The 16,321-nt window shown below is 40.4% G+C and overlaps 2 protein-coding genes across 3 annotated transcripts; both read right to left on the minus strand.

The window, feature by feature from the left end:
• Positions 1 to 280: 280 nt before the first annotated feature.
• On the minus strand, positions 281 to 2,306 carry rgs2 (regulator of G protein signaling 2). The gene is made up of 5 exons (XM_070961075.1): positions 2,209 to 2,306; positions 2,028 to 2,117; positions 1,515 to 1,576; positions 1,117 to 1,283; positions 281 to 1,022 (listed from the first exon to the last, which is right to left on the minus strand). The coding sequence occupies exons 1-5, from the start codon at positions 2,301 to 2,303 to the stop codon at positions 828 to 830; spliced, it is 609 nt and encodes a 202-aa protein (XP_070817176.1). The 5' UTR covers positions 2,304 to 2,306; the 3' UTR covers positions 281 to 827.
• Positions 2,307 to 13,248: 10,942 nt separating this feature from the next.
• LOC139330576 (regulator of G-protein signaling 21-like) lies at positions 13,249 to 16,321 on the minus strand. 2 transcript variants are annotated; one of them, XM_070961553.1, is made up of 5 exons: positions 16,136 to 16,321; positions 15,746 to 15,805; positions 15,372 to 15,433; positions 15,042 to 15,208; positions 13,249 to 14,882 (listed from the first exon to the last, which is right to left on the minus strand). In XM_070961553.1, the coding sequence occupies exons 1-5, from the start codon at positions 16,213 to 16,215 to the stop codon at positions 14,694 to 14,696; spliced, it is 558 nt and encodes a 185-aa protein (XP_070817654.1). In that variant the 5' UTR covers positions 16,216 to 16,321; the 3' UTR covers positions 13,249 to 14,693. The 2 variants fall into 2 exon arrangements, with proteins under 2 accessions (XP_070817654.1, XP_070817653.1); XM_070961552.1 differs by having other exon boundaries at positions 15,372 to 15,436.

The raw sequence follows: 16,321 nt of genomic DNA on the forward strand, positions 1-16,321 counted from the left end.
ATCCAAACTATCCCTTTAAAGTGTAACATACACTGTTCCCATATGTCAACAATGAACTTCCATGTTTAAGTCAGACATTCTTCCACTGAATTCAGAAATAAGCACATCAGAGACATTTCAGCATTGACAAGTACAATTTATTTCTCGGGCAGTCCAGCTGCCCCAAATAAAGTCACATCCAGCACATGCAATGTCACAATATTTACAACACATAACATTCTCACAGTATTTTCAAGTCTCCTGTGGAAATTGTGAATATTAAAATAAAATTGCCCAGATGCAAATCTAGCATAGCAATATAGCAATGAATGTAAGGGTCGCGCAGGATGTCCTGTGTAAATGACACCTGCACAAAGTCTTCAAGTGGATGCCAGCACAGAAATACATTCTAACAGCATTGTCGGTAAGAGTTAAGTGTTTTGATAAGTGTTTTCAGCTTTGAAGGCAGTTGCACTACAACAGCTTTTCTTGAACCGCATCATTGCTCAAAATACCAAATTCTAATAGCGTAGTAAAGAAATTTCAGGTAATGGCCCTGTGAGGAAAATGTAACCTTAATCCAATCCGGTAGTAATGCTCTGTGTACTGCCTGCGGCAGCATATAGCATCCAGCCTAATCGTCCCAGCTTCATTGTTAAAAGCTCTCTGCAGGACGGAATAAAAATGGCTTCAGCTTTGCATTTTCCACACTTGCCGTAATGTTTATACTCAGGATTTGCATTTGGGTCTATTATCCCGAGGCAGTGCCTGGAATGAACATCATCAGCTGTCTATTCACACAGCCACTGTGGTAAACACATGACTTCAGGACTGGGTGCCTAGTTAGACTAGGACTTAATGTGCTTTCCCTCTCCCCTGGCAGCTTCGCACAGTCCTCTGTAGAGGTCGGAGTGGATAAACCTGGGGTAGGAGTTGTTCTCCATCAGGCTGTAGACTTTCCTCTGAGCTGCCAGGAAGCTTGTCGCAGTGGGCTGATGGAGGCTCTGGACGATAGCATTTTTGGTGTGGAAATCCAGGTTTATCTGTGACCAAACAAATAGCCATTATGAGCCTTTGACATCCATTTTTAAATAAAGAGTATCTTGTGTGCTTGTGTTAGCATCTGTTAGCTGTTACCTCTTTGGGAGCTTCGCTTTTAATGAACTCCTCGTAAATGCTGTTGGCCTTGGACAGCAGCTCTTTGTGCGACGTGTAGTTCATGAAATCCTCACAGGCCGTCCAAAACTCAATGTTCTCTTCGCAGAACTCTGACTTCAGGAAGAGATAGAAGGCAGTTTTCCCATCTGTGGGAGGGAGAAAGAGAAAGAAGTGTCAAAGACGAGGCGAGTAACATATTTAGCTGAGGGACATGTCTCTGTTTGGCCATGACTGTAAGGTAAAGTATGTGCAAAGCCGTTCCAGCCTGTGTTTAATCAAGGCTAATAAATGGCCCTCATTCAGCACACGGCTACCTTGTGACCTTTGAAGCTCTTTTATGTAATCATGCAGCAATTGTCAATGCGAATGAGACTTACATTTATGACTGAGCAGGGTGTCGAGTGACTGCGCCCATTGGTTCACGTCATCAGCACTGGGCCTGACGTAGAGAAGGATGGTATTAGAGATAATTATAGATAAGGCAACTGCTGCTTTTGAATGAAGCTTTGAAGTAATGCTGCAAAATCCTTATGTTTATTATCAAAACTTGCTATTACTAAAACAACACTATGCTGCAAAACACCTCCTCGATCAAATTAAAGGAGTTCAGTTGAGACATAAAATCATAGTAATCTGGTTTGATTTTATTTAGTCATGAAACAACATCTACATAATATACATACCAAAATATACACAATACAAAAAAAAAGTCCAAAATAAAAAGTGCAGTTCAATAAAATATGGAAAAAGATTACACAAAGGCAAAAAAAAAGTTAACTAAAATAAGGTAAATTAAAACCAAATAAACTACAACTGCATGAAGCACAAGCCAGATCTTATGCATAGAAATTAGACAATACATAAAGTGTCTGTAATTCTAAAGGTCTTACCTGTGCGGTCTGTTTCTCATTAGGTGTAATATTGACTGGGAAGAGTTGGTCTTCAAGAAAAATCCTATTCTGTTCCTCCAGTTCTTCCTCCTGTGAAAGAAAAAAAGAGAATTTGTGAGTTATGTCTTTCACATTGTGATCAGAAGCAGGAAGACTCTTATTAAACACCACATGAACTTACTTCATTCCCTTCTTCTCTGTGGGCAGGTCAGTGGGATTCATACAGTCAGCGAACGCCATGCTTTGGGATGAAACACTAGTAAGGTTCTCTCTCATGGTTCAATCTCCTCTCCTTCTCCCTGTTGACTTATCAGCCAACTTTATACTTTGTCTCCAGCCGTGGAGTGTGACAGGCAAGAGGCGGGCCTGGAATGACAGGTCCTTAACGTGATTGGCTCTCGCTGTGTAAACAGTGACTTGCCCTGGTATGACTCTCAGGGCCTGAGGCAATGATAGGCTGTCACTGCATAAACATTCCCTCCCTGAGTTTCCTGCAGGCTTCCATTTTTAAGCGTAAGGTCAAGATGTGACGTACTTTGCAGACTCTATGCCCCTACTCCTAAAATAAAGATCTGTCAGGGAGTGATGGGACTTTTCTCTCCTTTCTTCAGGCTTTTTCCATCTTTTTTTGCATTTTGAGAGCATCTTGCAAAACTGCAAGTGGTCTGTGATTTGTATCCAGACATATTCACAAAGCATCTGAGGCATTAATACTTTTACTCTCCAACTATTTTAGAAATTCGAAAACAAAGTATATTTTTAAATGAAAGCAGCAGAAAAGCACAGCAGCAAGCACGTGCATCACGTTTAGCCATAAAATTACCGTTCCTGGTTCCGCAAGCTGTTGTCCCTCACGTGACAGTCTCCGACATGCTGTACAATTGCTTCATTGTGGCTTTGCAACACTACCTGCAATGTTAATGTTTAATGGATTACTCACACAGGGCGGGTTCATGAAGTATTGCCTTTTTCATGATGACATGTTGAGATAGATAAGATGCAATATTCTCTTACCTTTACAGAGTGTTTAAAAACATGGTGGCACTGCTGAAGGCATTGTTTTACATTCCTCTCATAGGCCATAAAAAACTTTAACAGAATCAGTCTGTCCATCATCAGCATTCGAGCCCAGTGGTGGTTTTCAGGTCAAAAGATGTCTCTGCATTAATTGGTAAGACTGGGATGATTTCTGTTGAAAAGTGAAGGGTTTTTGTAAGACATCTGTGTTAACTCACTTCAGCAGTACCTCAGTAGCCATATTTCAGAGTGTAGCTTGAACTTCATGTCAGTGTGAGGCCGGGTCTGTCAGTCAGCAACACTTTGGTCAAGGAGCTAACCATATATAGCAACGAGATATACTGTTAGATTTGCTCTTCGAGGGAGCTCAAAGAATCTGTTGCTGCTAGGAGAACTGATCCCCCGTCAACAAACACATGCATGAACTTAAGATCTTATTAAAGTCAACAACACCCCAAGCTTCCACACCATAGGAGGAGGTTAGAGGGAGCTTTAAGTGTGTTGGCATGAGGGTATCGGCAGTTTTAGGGAGAAGTGTCCATTTTATGTATGAATGCAACAGCCAACACATGATCCACTGACGCAAGTTCAGTGCTGTCTGAAATTTTGATCATCTTGGTTTTATGTAACCTAGACATCTTAAAGAAACCGTATCTGTAAGCCTGTTAACTCTGTTTCAACCTTGACGTGCTTAAGTCTTTTAGCTGTGTAGTTAAAGCAGCATTGATGTTTTTGGCCACTTGGGATTGAAGAACTCCACAATGGACGGAAAAGGCAGACTTCAGATCTATTATCCTCTCTAAGGATAAGCTCTTTTTTTTTACTAACGAAGACATGGAGCAGTTTTAGCACTTTGAGTATTTATGTACATTTTATTTCTTGTCCACGTGAGAAATGTGAGTTTAATATTCACTCTCCTTTTAGCTGTTTGGGTCACTTAAGCTGCCAGTTGTTTGACTCTCTTCACCAGCTCGTCACTGACTTTTGCTGTTTCCGAGCGGCAAACTCCAGGGCTCAGAAATGAGGCCAGCGTGGAAGTGACAAAACTGCAGTTCCTCGAATGGTCACTCAAGGCTGGCTCCAAAATCAATCTGAATAATTAAAATGCCCAACTCTGCAAGAGAAATAAATATGTTTACAGCCTGGTACAAGAAACAGTCACTGTTGAGGACAACTGTACAGGGATGGATTTTTATGTAACTCACTTGTTTAAATTTTATTAAGACTTAAAGTTATGCATATGTTTGGTGTAGACTAGAGTCTATGGCTGTTTCATGCCGAACAAGTAGTGTTGGCTTGGTTTATCTGAGCTTTTTTTTTTTTTCTTCAAATCTTTTTTAATCCTTTCTTCTAAAAAGAGCTGCCCACTGCTGCTGGAAAAGGAACTGATGAGCCAGAAAACCAAAGCAGTGGGTTAGAAGATACTAACAAGCTTCCTAGAGCTGCAGGATTGGCTGATTCTCTGTCGGTTCATCCATACATCACTTCACTTTTGTGATATAAAAATGCTGATTAATGGACCCAAATGCACATCATGATATAGATTCAATACATAGATTTAGTGTCACCTATTTTTGTTACTAGGCCAGTGATGCAGTATATAATCTTCAGCAGCAAATGTTTGCTATCCCAGCTTGTCAGGAGCAAACTAAATAACTGCCAGCTGTCTTGGATAGATTGAACATTTCATATTGATTCCAGCGCAGGTGATCAGTATAATTGCTAAATATACCAGACGTCAAGTGAGAACTGTGTTTCCTTGTATGCACAGTAGACAAGCACATTCCATTTGTTTTTACAGACGTAGTGGGACATCAGATGAATCAAATGCGTAATTGTTGTTCAGTGAAACCTGCAGGTCTGGTTTTCAGATGCAGTAGATGAGTCACTAGTACCATCTCCACTGGGCACCATCCCTGCCATGTTTCCATTCGGTCATTGTTTGCATATAGAGCTGCGTTCATTAAAAAATGTTTTGTCATTCTGTTATAGGTGCAATTTGTCTGCGTGATATTTCAGTGGAAAAGTAATGCACAAGTCCAAAGTAAATCTAATGATAAATAAACATGTATAATTAAGCAGGAATTAAGTAACAGAAGGGCAAAAATACTAGTTAGAAGTGAGAAAACATTGCAACACATGTTGAATGCATGCTCTGGTTAGTTTGACAATCTGCATATCAAACTGGATCACACTGCAAAAGTTTTGCAAGAAATTTCCTGTCAGTCTCTGCTTGAGAAACCTACCATTTAAGCACAGTGAACTCCTTATTCCAGTAACAATGTAGATTAAGATCAACATCATATCCCAAAACCACTCTATGTAAGAACAGGACACACATACGTATGTAAAGAGCAATCACAATTTGTTCTGGGTTATCTGAGCTATAATGCATCTGCGTCACCTGCTGTGTTGTGTTGTGGTTATCACTGGCTCTGCTGGGTGAAAACACGGTGTTCACCTCGTGTGTTTATTATGATGTGCAGACTGTGTGTAAGCAGCCGTCTGTTTAGCAGTGGATGAAAAGCAGTGCCAAGTTTCCACTAAGGCACGAGTTCTGTCCAGAGGGCCTTACGCAGAAGGTGATTCCCAGCACTGGCTTGCAGAGTTTGTCCTCTTTGTGTTTGGAAGTTGCAGTATTCAGAAAGCCCAGCTGCACTCTTAACCCATCTATGGGCTTTAGTTTTTTGCTTAGCTGCAACACCAAGTGCCTAAAGCTGCATCAAGTGCTTGAAGAAAGTGAACAAGACCATGGACGTCAAGGGAGACCACCAGCATAACTTTTAGAAGAAAAACATGTTTGCCAGGCAGGCAGAGTGGACAAGCAACACAGCTATTGTGTGTATTTACTACAGAGTGTAGAAAATATCTATGCTGCAGATGCACTCAGCCCGAATCAATCAAGAGGTGAAAATAATTGAAAGAAAAGTAATGGTTAGCAACCACTCTGAAATTGACTTTCCATTTTGGCAGCAAAGCTGAAACTCATGATTAAAGTTCCACTAAACGTGGGATAAAACTCGAACAGGACAGCTGCACCTGATCTCTGCACGTTCATTCTGCAAAGCCTCTCACATGGAATCCAGGTCAGAGCTGGATGGTTCGCTCCCAGACACCTTGTTAAACCTGAAATGTTTCCTGAATGTCTATCAAATGCTTTTCACCAATATGGCATATAGAGATACAGTTCTGGTTTATTTATAATTAATCAATGCAGTTCAGTCTATTCTTTCAGCATTGAGAAAAAGAGATGTAAAGAAAGAAAAAAAGGCAGTTAAAGACAGAGTGGCAGCACAAGTATTTTTTATGTTGAAAGGCTCCATCCTCTTACTGGCTGTTACAGTCTTGTGCTACACAACACCTATCCTTCATTAACTTCCCATGTCTCCCATTTACCTAGCCACTGGAATACAGAGGTCGTTATGTTAGAGAAGGAACTGTTATCGCACTGGCTGTCTCCCAATTCAATATTTCAATTTTAAGCAGGTTTTGAGTATGCCTTGACAAATTTGAGAATACTCAAAGATGTCATTGACTCAGAGACAAAATCTAAAGCATGAGTTTGATTGACCCTGCTGTCCCGTACTGTAATGCACAAAGAAATGAAAGTGGGACGGCTCATTTATCATTTATCTTGGAGGGTGCTCCAGTAAGACAAAAACAGGACTGACTGAAAAAGCAGTATGCTGTAAAAATTAGCCTACATTCTACGTACAATAAGAATGTATGTATGTATGAATGTATGGGATTGGCTACACCAAAGCAAGTGCAGATTTTACTGGAGGAGAGCAGCGTAACTGGTGGAGTGTTACCTGCTTATCACTGTCAGGGTGTGTCTTTGTAATGGTCATGTACAGGTTGATTCCTTGATGACCTAAGGGCTATCTCCTCCTGTGTACCTGAGACCTGCAGTGGTGAAAGGTTGAGTTGTGACTTGACTGTAACCTCCCTTTCCTGTACTTGACAATATTGGGCAGGCTAGGACAGGAACTGTAGATACTAACCTTCCTGCCCTGAGCAATGCATGCTCCTCTGATAGTAACACATGTTGACTAATATGAGTTCTGTTAGGTTGGGTTGTTTCTCTGTTACAGCAGGCGGTACAGTATCTGCCTTCTGCCACTTCCCTACATATAATGTGCCTGTTAGAAGCGAAGTAGCACAACAGTTACATATTATGACCATGTTTTATTAGCACAAGCACAGCCCTCCAACCTCCTCACCATAATGGCTGACTTGGTGGCTGCAGAATCAGATCATGGCATGTCTTATATGAAAGTTCAACTGCAGTAAAATACTTCTGCTGAGAAGTTTTGCAAGTCCCAGCGTGCTCTAAGCTCTGCAGTGGAAAGTTGTCCATCCTGTTGTCAGACTACATAACCACTGTACACATCATTATATATTAATTTGCTCATTCATTTTTCATCCTCTGACATCTTTGGCCACTGACTGTGGCAAAGCATAAACTTCACCATGATCCATGGGGGGAAATTTGGTCAGTACACAACACATAAAAAAGAGATAACACATACAGAAAAGGAAATACAAGAGGATATTTTATTGCTCTGCTGCCAACCAAAGCAATACAAATTCACTGACACCAATAAAACATAGGACCAATAAACACAAACATCTCCTAAATTAACTCAACACAAGTCAGTATATGGGCAACACAGGCAAAATGCTCCTAAATACAGTACAAAAGCAAGGTCTATAGAGTCAATATCAGCATATAAGTTGAAGTTAGCTGACCAAAGACTCACTGTGCTGTCCATCCTATGTTTTTTCCCAGAGGGACACAAGACAATTTATACCACTATAATATCTGTCTGTATGAAGGTCTGTATGAAACCCAGAAGATGTATATAACTCTGTAAAGCCATGGGAATTAAACAATCAACATATAATGAGATAATCAAGAAAAAAATCCCTTCATTGGTAAGATTTACGAGTGCTGGAGGGTGGATTTTTAAAAATCTGGACAGAGCCAAGCTAGCTGTTTCCCCCTGTCTTCAAGCTGTCTCCTGGCTCCAGCTTCAGATTTAAGGGACACTTATAAAAGTGGTATCAATCTTATGATCTCACTCTGCACAAGAAACTGGATGAGCATATATTCTTAAAACGTTGAGCTGCAACATTTGCCAAAATGCTTTGAAAGAAAAATGACTGAACTTGATTACCTTTAATAATGAATAATATCCTCCAAAATGCAATCAATGAATGTTAATATTGACCCTCAACAGGTAACATAAATATAAAATATGTTTTAAAACAGCTTACCTGCATTTTACATTGTTTGTACAGGAGGCTAGAGAGGCTTTTTAGTGCTTTGAAAACGCTAAGCCTGCTTTGTTTGTCTCTACACACCTATGAAACTCTATTGCTACTTGTATCACCAACACCCTTGTTGCTGTATATATTGTCATCCTCTGGGCTTTGTGCCACCGGGTGTGACCTTTCAGTAAGTTTGTAACATATAGTTCATCCTCTTCTGTGCCTTTCCTGTTCTCCTCTGCTCCAGGATCATCATTATAAGTGGACTAATCATATTAGGAAACAAACCCGAGTTCTCTCTCGTATTTCTTCTTGTCAGCATTGAGCCCTCATCTAGAATATATAGCAGTGTGCAAGGGCAGCGTACCAGAGAGACAGCAGGGCCAAGACGACAAGAGGACACTGCAGCAATCACACAGGGAGTACATTTTGTGATTAACTAAACTATTTAATCATGTTTTCTGAATCATCACTGGCTTAAACCTTTTCAAATTACATCTGGCTTCATGTTGGCATTTCAAATGGATGTTTTTATTGTCAGTATCAGAAATAATGGACGAGTACTGCAGGCTGCCAGGCGTCTGTGTGAGTTACACTTAAGCAAATTTAAGTAAGGGCATAATAATTTCTTGTCACGAGGCATTTATCACATGCTGAAGACAGTTGCTCATTTAGCTGAAAACAGCCTCAGAGCCACCAAATCATTTTTGTCCTTGTCTTTGGCTCTCCTTGTGGCTCCAGCTCAGTCAACTCACCAATTAGGAAATCTCTTCACATACAAAACCGTCGACTGCTACAGTTCCATTAATTGGATGGACACTTTGAAAGTGGGCTTCATTACTCATAGTTATGCCTTTCTTTTCCGCTTGAGGCTGAGGGAAACGTGATTGATAGACCGATCCTTGTCCTCTCTTCAACAGCCAACAGTGACGAGCCGTTTGTGGACGACGTGGCCAAAATAAAAACTGTACATTTGCCAGCCAAGCTGTGGTGTGTTCCAGGGAATCCTGACACCTGATAGAGAGGCAGCTTTTTTCAACTAACAGATAACATGTGCCAAATAAGCTATCAAATTACCCATTAAAGTTTTGGATAATGGCTTCTTTGAAAATATATGATGTAAGGTTTCGCAGGTTTATCGGCTTCAAAGCTAAATTACTGTAATTGACACCTTGATGTTGTAGATTTGTGTCATTGGCATAAATTTAAGAATAGCACATGGTTTAGAACAAGCAGGGACTGTTTCCCATGATTTCCTAGCTTGGTAGGTAGGTAGGTGGTGTGCATAGAGAAAGTGCAAACAGCACCATAAAGCAATAAACACATGGATGCTGCAGCTGTGTCTAGTTAGTTGTGATCCATTTTTAATCAGTCTGCTAATGTTTGTCTGGAGAACTGCAGCCAAAATGCACCAGTCACAGTTACTGTATGAGGGAGCCCTATAAGTGTGTATGTACTACATGTGGAAGTCAGCACAGAGAGTACACACACAAGATGACATCAAAGAATTCACTCTGCCTGTAAGAGATCATATTTGGATCAGTTTATCAGCATGTACGTGGAGGCAGCACCCCATCAGAAATGTAGACTAACAAGTGAAGACTTACCAATTATCAGAGTACACTGCATAATGTTGGTGTTTGGTTTCCACCCGTATGTGAGGCAGTGTCTGTGTTTTTGATGGGAGGGCCATTGAATCAATCATAGACTGTATCTGCATTACAGTAAGCCACCTGCAGGTGTGCTGACAGGCTGCTCATCCCAACTTCCTCACCATGCAAGCCCTGCCGCATGTATTTGTGAATACAAACATGTTTCCAAGGAGACAAAAGTAGCTGTGCATGCCCAGTGCTTGCATCAGCTGGATACAGTGTACCACAGCACTCTGAGGTTAGTCACAGGCTGCAAAGCTCTCACTCATCCATTGCACTCTATATGCCAGAGTTCAGTGGCCTTCATTAGTATCGCACAGACTCACTCACTGGTACATATTCATTTATAAATCCATTATTGGATTGCTACTCCATCATATCTTTGTGGGTATTTCACAATCAAAACTAGTAGCTACTGTTTGAGCACAAATGATACCTTCATATTGTTCTCTGCCCTTGTGGGCCGGAACCCCTTGCAGACAGATCTGCAGCTAGATAGGCTGATCTCAATTAGGACATTTAAAAATGTAGTCAACTAGAACTTATAATTACTTCCTTATGTAGATCTTCTTCTTTCTTAGGCATTGGTTCTGTGAGTTGATACTGGATGTTTTGTGTTTTACTGTTTACATGCATGCTGGTTGAAACGGTATAATGTGTATAATGCCGCTATCTTGGCTCCTTTGAAAAAGAGACTTAGTGATCTTATTGGGACTGACCTGGTTAAACAAAGGTTTATTATTATTATTATTATTATTATTATTATTATTATTATTATTATTATTATTATTATTATTAATGCTAATAATAATTTGTACATTTGCACAAAGTGACCTAAGTTTATGAGTGGTGCATTGCATATGCAAAGGCTTACAAACAAGAAAATGCTCTGATCTGATCCCATACTGCTCTACACTTCCATCAATTTAGTTTTTATTTTTATCTTTGAGCTTTTGAAAGGTGGAGGTTACATGCAGACTCTGAAACATGTTCAATATATTTGCAGAATTGGCATTAAATGTGTACGACGTGTGCGCGACCAATGACGCATACAGCTGTTAGCCACAGAAGCTAATGTTGTGGCACCATATTACATATAACGTACATTACATAGCCACTTACTACCTTTTGCACGTCACCTGTTTACATACCGTGTTGCACATGTTTTATGGTTTCATAGAAATTACTTGCACCTACCTCATACTGTTTAAACTTTGTGCCAATTGCACCACTTGCATGTATTTGGATATTGACTAGTTGCACTTCTGGTTAGATGCTAAACTGCATTGTTTAACTCCATGTTGCACTCTGACGAAGACAATAAAGTAGAATCTAATCTAATCTACTCTAATCAATGCATTGCTGTCTGTGTTTTACAGCATCCAACTATACGGCCATTGTGCCTTGTCTTATTAGATTTTCTGCAGTTTATAATGGAATAAATACAGATATTCGACTCGATGTGACTTCTCTTGGTGAAATCAACTGATTTGGCTCAATTTTTATTTTGTGGAGTGGATGAATCTAAGTTTTACATAGAAACTGTGCAACCTTTACTGTATTAGTTACCCAACAGGTAGTAAACTTTAAATTTGTAAAAACAGTCTCAAATTGTCTTCACACCCAGCCTGTAGCCAGTGTGAGATAACAAGGCCTTCAGGAAAATTAGAACAGGCTTTGTGTCTTTTTTTATTGATTTATTTAATTGCTTGGTGTGTTCAAATGAAGCCTTTTCAGCTGGACAGCATTCCAATAAGGAACACAGAAAGTACATCATGAGGCTCTTTCACTCATATTTTAAATGCCTGTGTGTGTGTGTGTGTGTGTGTGTGTGTGTGTGTGTGTGTGTGTGAGTGACGCTCTCAAAGACTAAGACCAAACAGTGCTTAACAAGTTCTGTTCAGATCTTCCTTCCTGTCTTGCACACGTGTATCAGAAAAAAGAGTTTGCCAGAGAAACCTCTCAACCTGCTGCACTGTTCAAGATCAACAGAAAAAAGGAAGAGGGAGACACTCACTGTGTATTTCCTATTCTGTGTCAATCCTACAGCTCTGAGCTAAAAGCATTTTGGCTAATCACAATTTCAATGCTTCTGACACAAAGGCACAACGATTAATGTGAATCTCTGCAATGAACAAATTACTTTTTTCCACATTTGAATGACTTTAAGCAAAATAAACAAAGAGCAAAGGCAAATTTTACCATCACCACTGTTGAATAGTACAGTATTTCATTATGCCGTGTGGTTACATTTCAGAGAAAATCTCATTTCTCACAATGACTGATTTCATAAGAAACTGGAAGTCCGGCCCTTCCTGTTTCTGAAAGATCACATATCACTTAAGCACTTCGTTTTCAAGTCAACAGATGGCTTTAGGTGATAAAAAAAAAGAAAGAAAAACAAAAAAACAGATAACAGGAAACTCCAAGCACTCAATATCTTTTGTCAGATAACTCAAGGATAAGTTTTAATGTGTCCCATGAAGTTTGATAACAGAAGTGAAATTCAGATCCACCAAGCCAGTGCTGTGTTTTCTTAGAAATACTTTGTTACTGTGGGTGGATTATCTTCTTATTTACTGTATATCTGTGCTTGCTTTCTCATGTTAAATGCCCATCTTGAAAGCAACCCAGACATTAAAATGCTGAAAATGTTTGAATATAAGAGACCGGGCAGTCTATCTTCAAAAATTATACTGTATATATACTTTGTCAGTTTGGAGGATGGAGTAATAAACCTTGCCAACAGCTGCACTGAAGTTGCTTCTCCATAACAGTGAAAATAAGTCTTCGGCCCACCAGAACTTGGCACAGGCTGTATGTTTCCATGCTTATGCGGTGGCGTATTGCTTTAAACATATAACAGACAATCATTATGCAAACATCCCATTAATTTTCTAATGCCATGTTTTAAGATCTATTTCACTGCAAGTGTGTTGCCATCTTCTTTAAACAGACCACGAGAATAAATTTCACAGCACAAAGCGCTGAAGGCCGTAATGTGTAAAACCAGAGACCAGAGACTCTAGTGTGTGTGTGCGTGGACAAAATGCAGGTCCCCATAATGTAAATCATTCATTTTAGGCTGAAGACTTGGGTTAAGGTTAGGTTAAGGTTAAGGGTAAGGTTAGGGTACGGGTCAGGGTCAGGGTCAGGGTCAGGGTTAGGCAAGTAATGGTTATGGTTAGAGTAAGTCTGTAATGCCCCGAAAGTGATGAAAACTTAGTGTGTGGGTGTGTGTTTGTGTGTTGCTAAAGAATTTCACGTTATTCCAAGAAGGCAATTGAAATAATTTAATGTCATTCAAATCACTAACATTTTAACAAGCACTTCAACACTGCAACAAACTTTGTACTCAAATGGTGACAATTAACAATAAATAATACACTGTTTAACCTTTAAGTTAACTATGAACTCCTAAGGATGCCTAAGAATACATTCAAACAACATGCTTTGGCAAGCAATAACAAGGCATATTCTCGGGGTATACGAGGAGTTTTAACATTCTATCATGCAAGGTGAAATATTCTATCTCTATAGTAATTCCACTCAAATAGTTTTTTTTACATAAAATCAAAACCTTTGACACTGTGAGTGCTGTGAGAATTTGGTTTATGCTAAGACAACAGCCAGTGGTCGTGTGCTGAGGCATTATTAGACGTCACCGGCCTAAAATGGGAACTTCGCCCAGATTCCACGTGATGATTCTAATTATGTTTTGTCCTCGTTAAAAACATATTAATGCTTCTATTGAAATAAGAATACCAACTACTTTAGTTCTTTGTTTGAAGCGGATGAATCTTATATATATTGAATAGTGGCACAGCTATCACCCATAGGCAGCTTGAATTAAAAAATATTAGTATCAGTTATTAAAACCCCTTTTCGGTCCAAAATTAAAAAAAAAAAAAAGAAAGAAAGGAAAAAGAAAGGAAAAGAATGAAAAATCTCCTTTTAAAGTGTCCCAGAACACCTCTTGCAGAACTAAGTGGCCTCCAACAACACTTTACTCAGGATGACATATCGCTATTGAGTCCTCTGTCCGCTATGGATTTGCTGGCTTCCTTAGTGCTGTCATTAGATAATTGGCCAGCTCTTATTGCGACAGCTTATTCTGTGTCAGTGGCAGTTAAAAGCTACAACTAAATACTCTCTCGTTCACACACACACACACACACACACACACACACACACACACACACACACACACACACACACACACACACACACACACACACGACAACTCGAGTGTGAGCGTTGCATCTTACATCCTCCTATCTTTATCAGCACAGGAAACACCTCTGCAAAGAAGGCCAAAGGAGGTCCACTGCACGTTGTGCTTACGCAGCTCCACCGTCAGAGCGGGCGTCAGTCGCCCTGCTGATTCATTCATAGTGGTCAATTTGCCTACTTACACAGACTTCTCATCCAGTGCAATCACATGCTACAGGGTCATTATCATTAAGGCTGGCCATGGTTCTTATTCTTCCTCTTGTTACATAGTCCTCGGGTGTGAAGCGCTTGGTGTTGGGATCCTCTCAGGATGGGGCTAAGGCACAGGCTGCTTCTGAATCAGGTGACGATGCTGAAGTGTGAGGCCTGTGTGTGTGTGTGTGTGCGGGTCAACCCTCCTTCCTTGTTCGTTGTCAGTCCTTCCTCCTGAGGAGCTCAAACATTCCAGTTATGGGTTTTATGTCCTTTCTGTCTCCCCCTGAGCGTGCCTTCATCCCTTCGTGGCGTCGGCGGCGAGGTTTTCCAGGAGAGTTCTATAAATGTCCGAGCGGAGGAACCGCGGGTACGAGTCTCTTTCCATCAGCCCGTAAACTATCTTCTGAGCGTCATCAAAGCAGTGCATGGTGGGAGTCTTGACATTCCTTTTGATCTGCTCTCGGGTGTGATAGTCAATGTTGATCTGGAATGAAGCAGATAGATAGGAATGAGCGGATTTGAGCCAACAGCGAGAGATCTGAGATTCAACATTTGAGCAGGCACTATTCAATACTGCCAGTGCTCAATATGCATCTTCACTTTTCAATCCGATAGAACGTACATAAAGAACATCTGGATTTACCTCTTTAGGAGATTCTGCTTTGATGAACTGCTCATAAATCTTTTTGGCTCTTGAGGACATTCTGAATGAAGACTTGATCTTCTTGTAATCCTCACAGGTGAGCCAGAACTCAATATTCTCATCGCTGTATTCAGATTTGAGAAAGTTGCGAAAAGTAGCCAGACCATCTGCGGAAAACAGAAAACACACCAAGCGTGAAGGACAGATAACACCCTCGTTCAACTTTCTTAAAACAAAAAAAAACAATTATCCTCTGTAAACTCTCAAACTGCCAAACATAGTTTGCTCTTGTAGCAGCATTTTCATCCCTTTGGGGAAAAAGCAACCTACATTTAGACTCCAGAAGCCGTTCCAGTGACTGTGACCATTGTTGGGTATCTTCTAAACTTAGCCTGCTGGGAGAGAATGCAAGTTAGATTACTGAAGCAGAATCAAATTTGGGTAAAATAAAGCTGGGGAGAACTGCAAGGGCAGTAAGGACACAGAAGCAGTCTATTCGAGAAAGCATAGCAGATGTGCTTATCAAATTCATTCAAAAATGTCAAACCATGGGATATGCTGGCGTGCGTGTGTGCTGTGCCAAAGCAAACATGGTGTCTCTAGTTCATTTGAATCCTTTCATGATGCCATAGATGGAAATGATAGGAGCAGGCTGGCTATTTTAAAACTGAAATGTATGCAAAACACTCCATAAGTCTCCTTACCTCTCAGAGCTTGATGAGTGTGAGAACATGCACTGGAGTCGGCACATGAAGTTTTTTCCACTGTGTAGACATAGGAAATACATGAATATATGCCTGCGGCTGTTAAATTAGCTTCAAGTGGATCAGTCAAAGCACGTTGGGCATGTTAGCATTAGGAAAGTGTCGCAAAGTTACTTTACATTATTCATAACTATTTTCAGAAGATATCATGAAGCTTCCATCATAGTCGTGTGTGTGCTCTCATGTCTGAAAGGTTTGTCGTGAGAACTGACAAAGCAAAACATCGCTTTTGCAAATTATGTAGATACATTAATTTAAAAAAAAGGAAAGATTTTTCGTCGAGCCGCAAGTCAGCAGATTTACTGGAAACCCTGGCTCAGTTTCACTCACATGTTCTTGTTTCTCTTCCTGTCATCTCTGTCCATGATGAAGTGCTGTGTGTTGAGTGGTTCGACGATTAGGCTGGGCATTGTTTTGTTAAGTCCACACTCTCAGGCTCTTGGTCCTGGTCATGCTGCGACTGAGAGACACTTAGGAGGGTTCCCCCTGCAACGCGGCTTTTTATACCAAGGTTTC

Source organism: Chaetodon trifascialis, chromosome 4 (genome assembly GCF_039877785.1).
Source record: "Chaetodon trifascialis isolate fChaTrf1 chromosome 4, fChaTrf1.hap1, whole genome shotgun sequence".
Lineage (NCBI taxonomy): Eukaryota > Metazoa > Chordata > Actinopteri > Chaetodontiformes > Chaetodontidae > Chaetodon > Chaetodon trifascialis.

Excerpts from the sequence above, each read along its gene's own strand:
- rgs2 (XM_070961075.1), bottom strand. The coding sequence starts at position 2,303 with ATGAGAGAGAACCTTACTAGTGTTTCATCCCAAAGCATGGCGTTCGCT. Across the intron at positions 2,118-2,208 it reads ACAGAGAAGAAGGGAATGAA|GAGGAAGAACTGGAGGAACA; the intron begins GTAAGTTCATGT and ends TTTCTTTCACAG. Across the intron at positions 1,577-2,027 it reads ATGAGAAACAGACCGCACAG|GCCCAGTGCTGATGACGTGA; the intron begins GTAAGACCTTTA and ends TCTCTACGTCAG.
- LOC139330576 (XM_070961552.1), bottom strand. The coding sequence starts at position 16,215 with ATGCCCAGCCTAATCGTCGAACCACTCAACACACAGCACTTCATCATG. Across the intron at positions 15,209-15,371 it reads ACGGCTTCTGGAGTCTAAAT|ATGGTCTGGCTACTTTTCGC; the intron begins GTAGGTTGCTTT and ends TGTTTTCCGCAG. Across the intron at positions 14,883-15,041 it reads AAGCAGAATCTCCTAAAGAG|ATCAACATTGACTATCACAC; the intron begins GTAAATCCAGAT and ends GCTTCATTCCAG.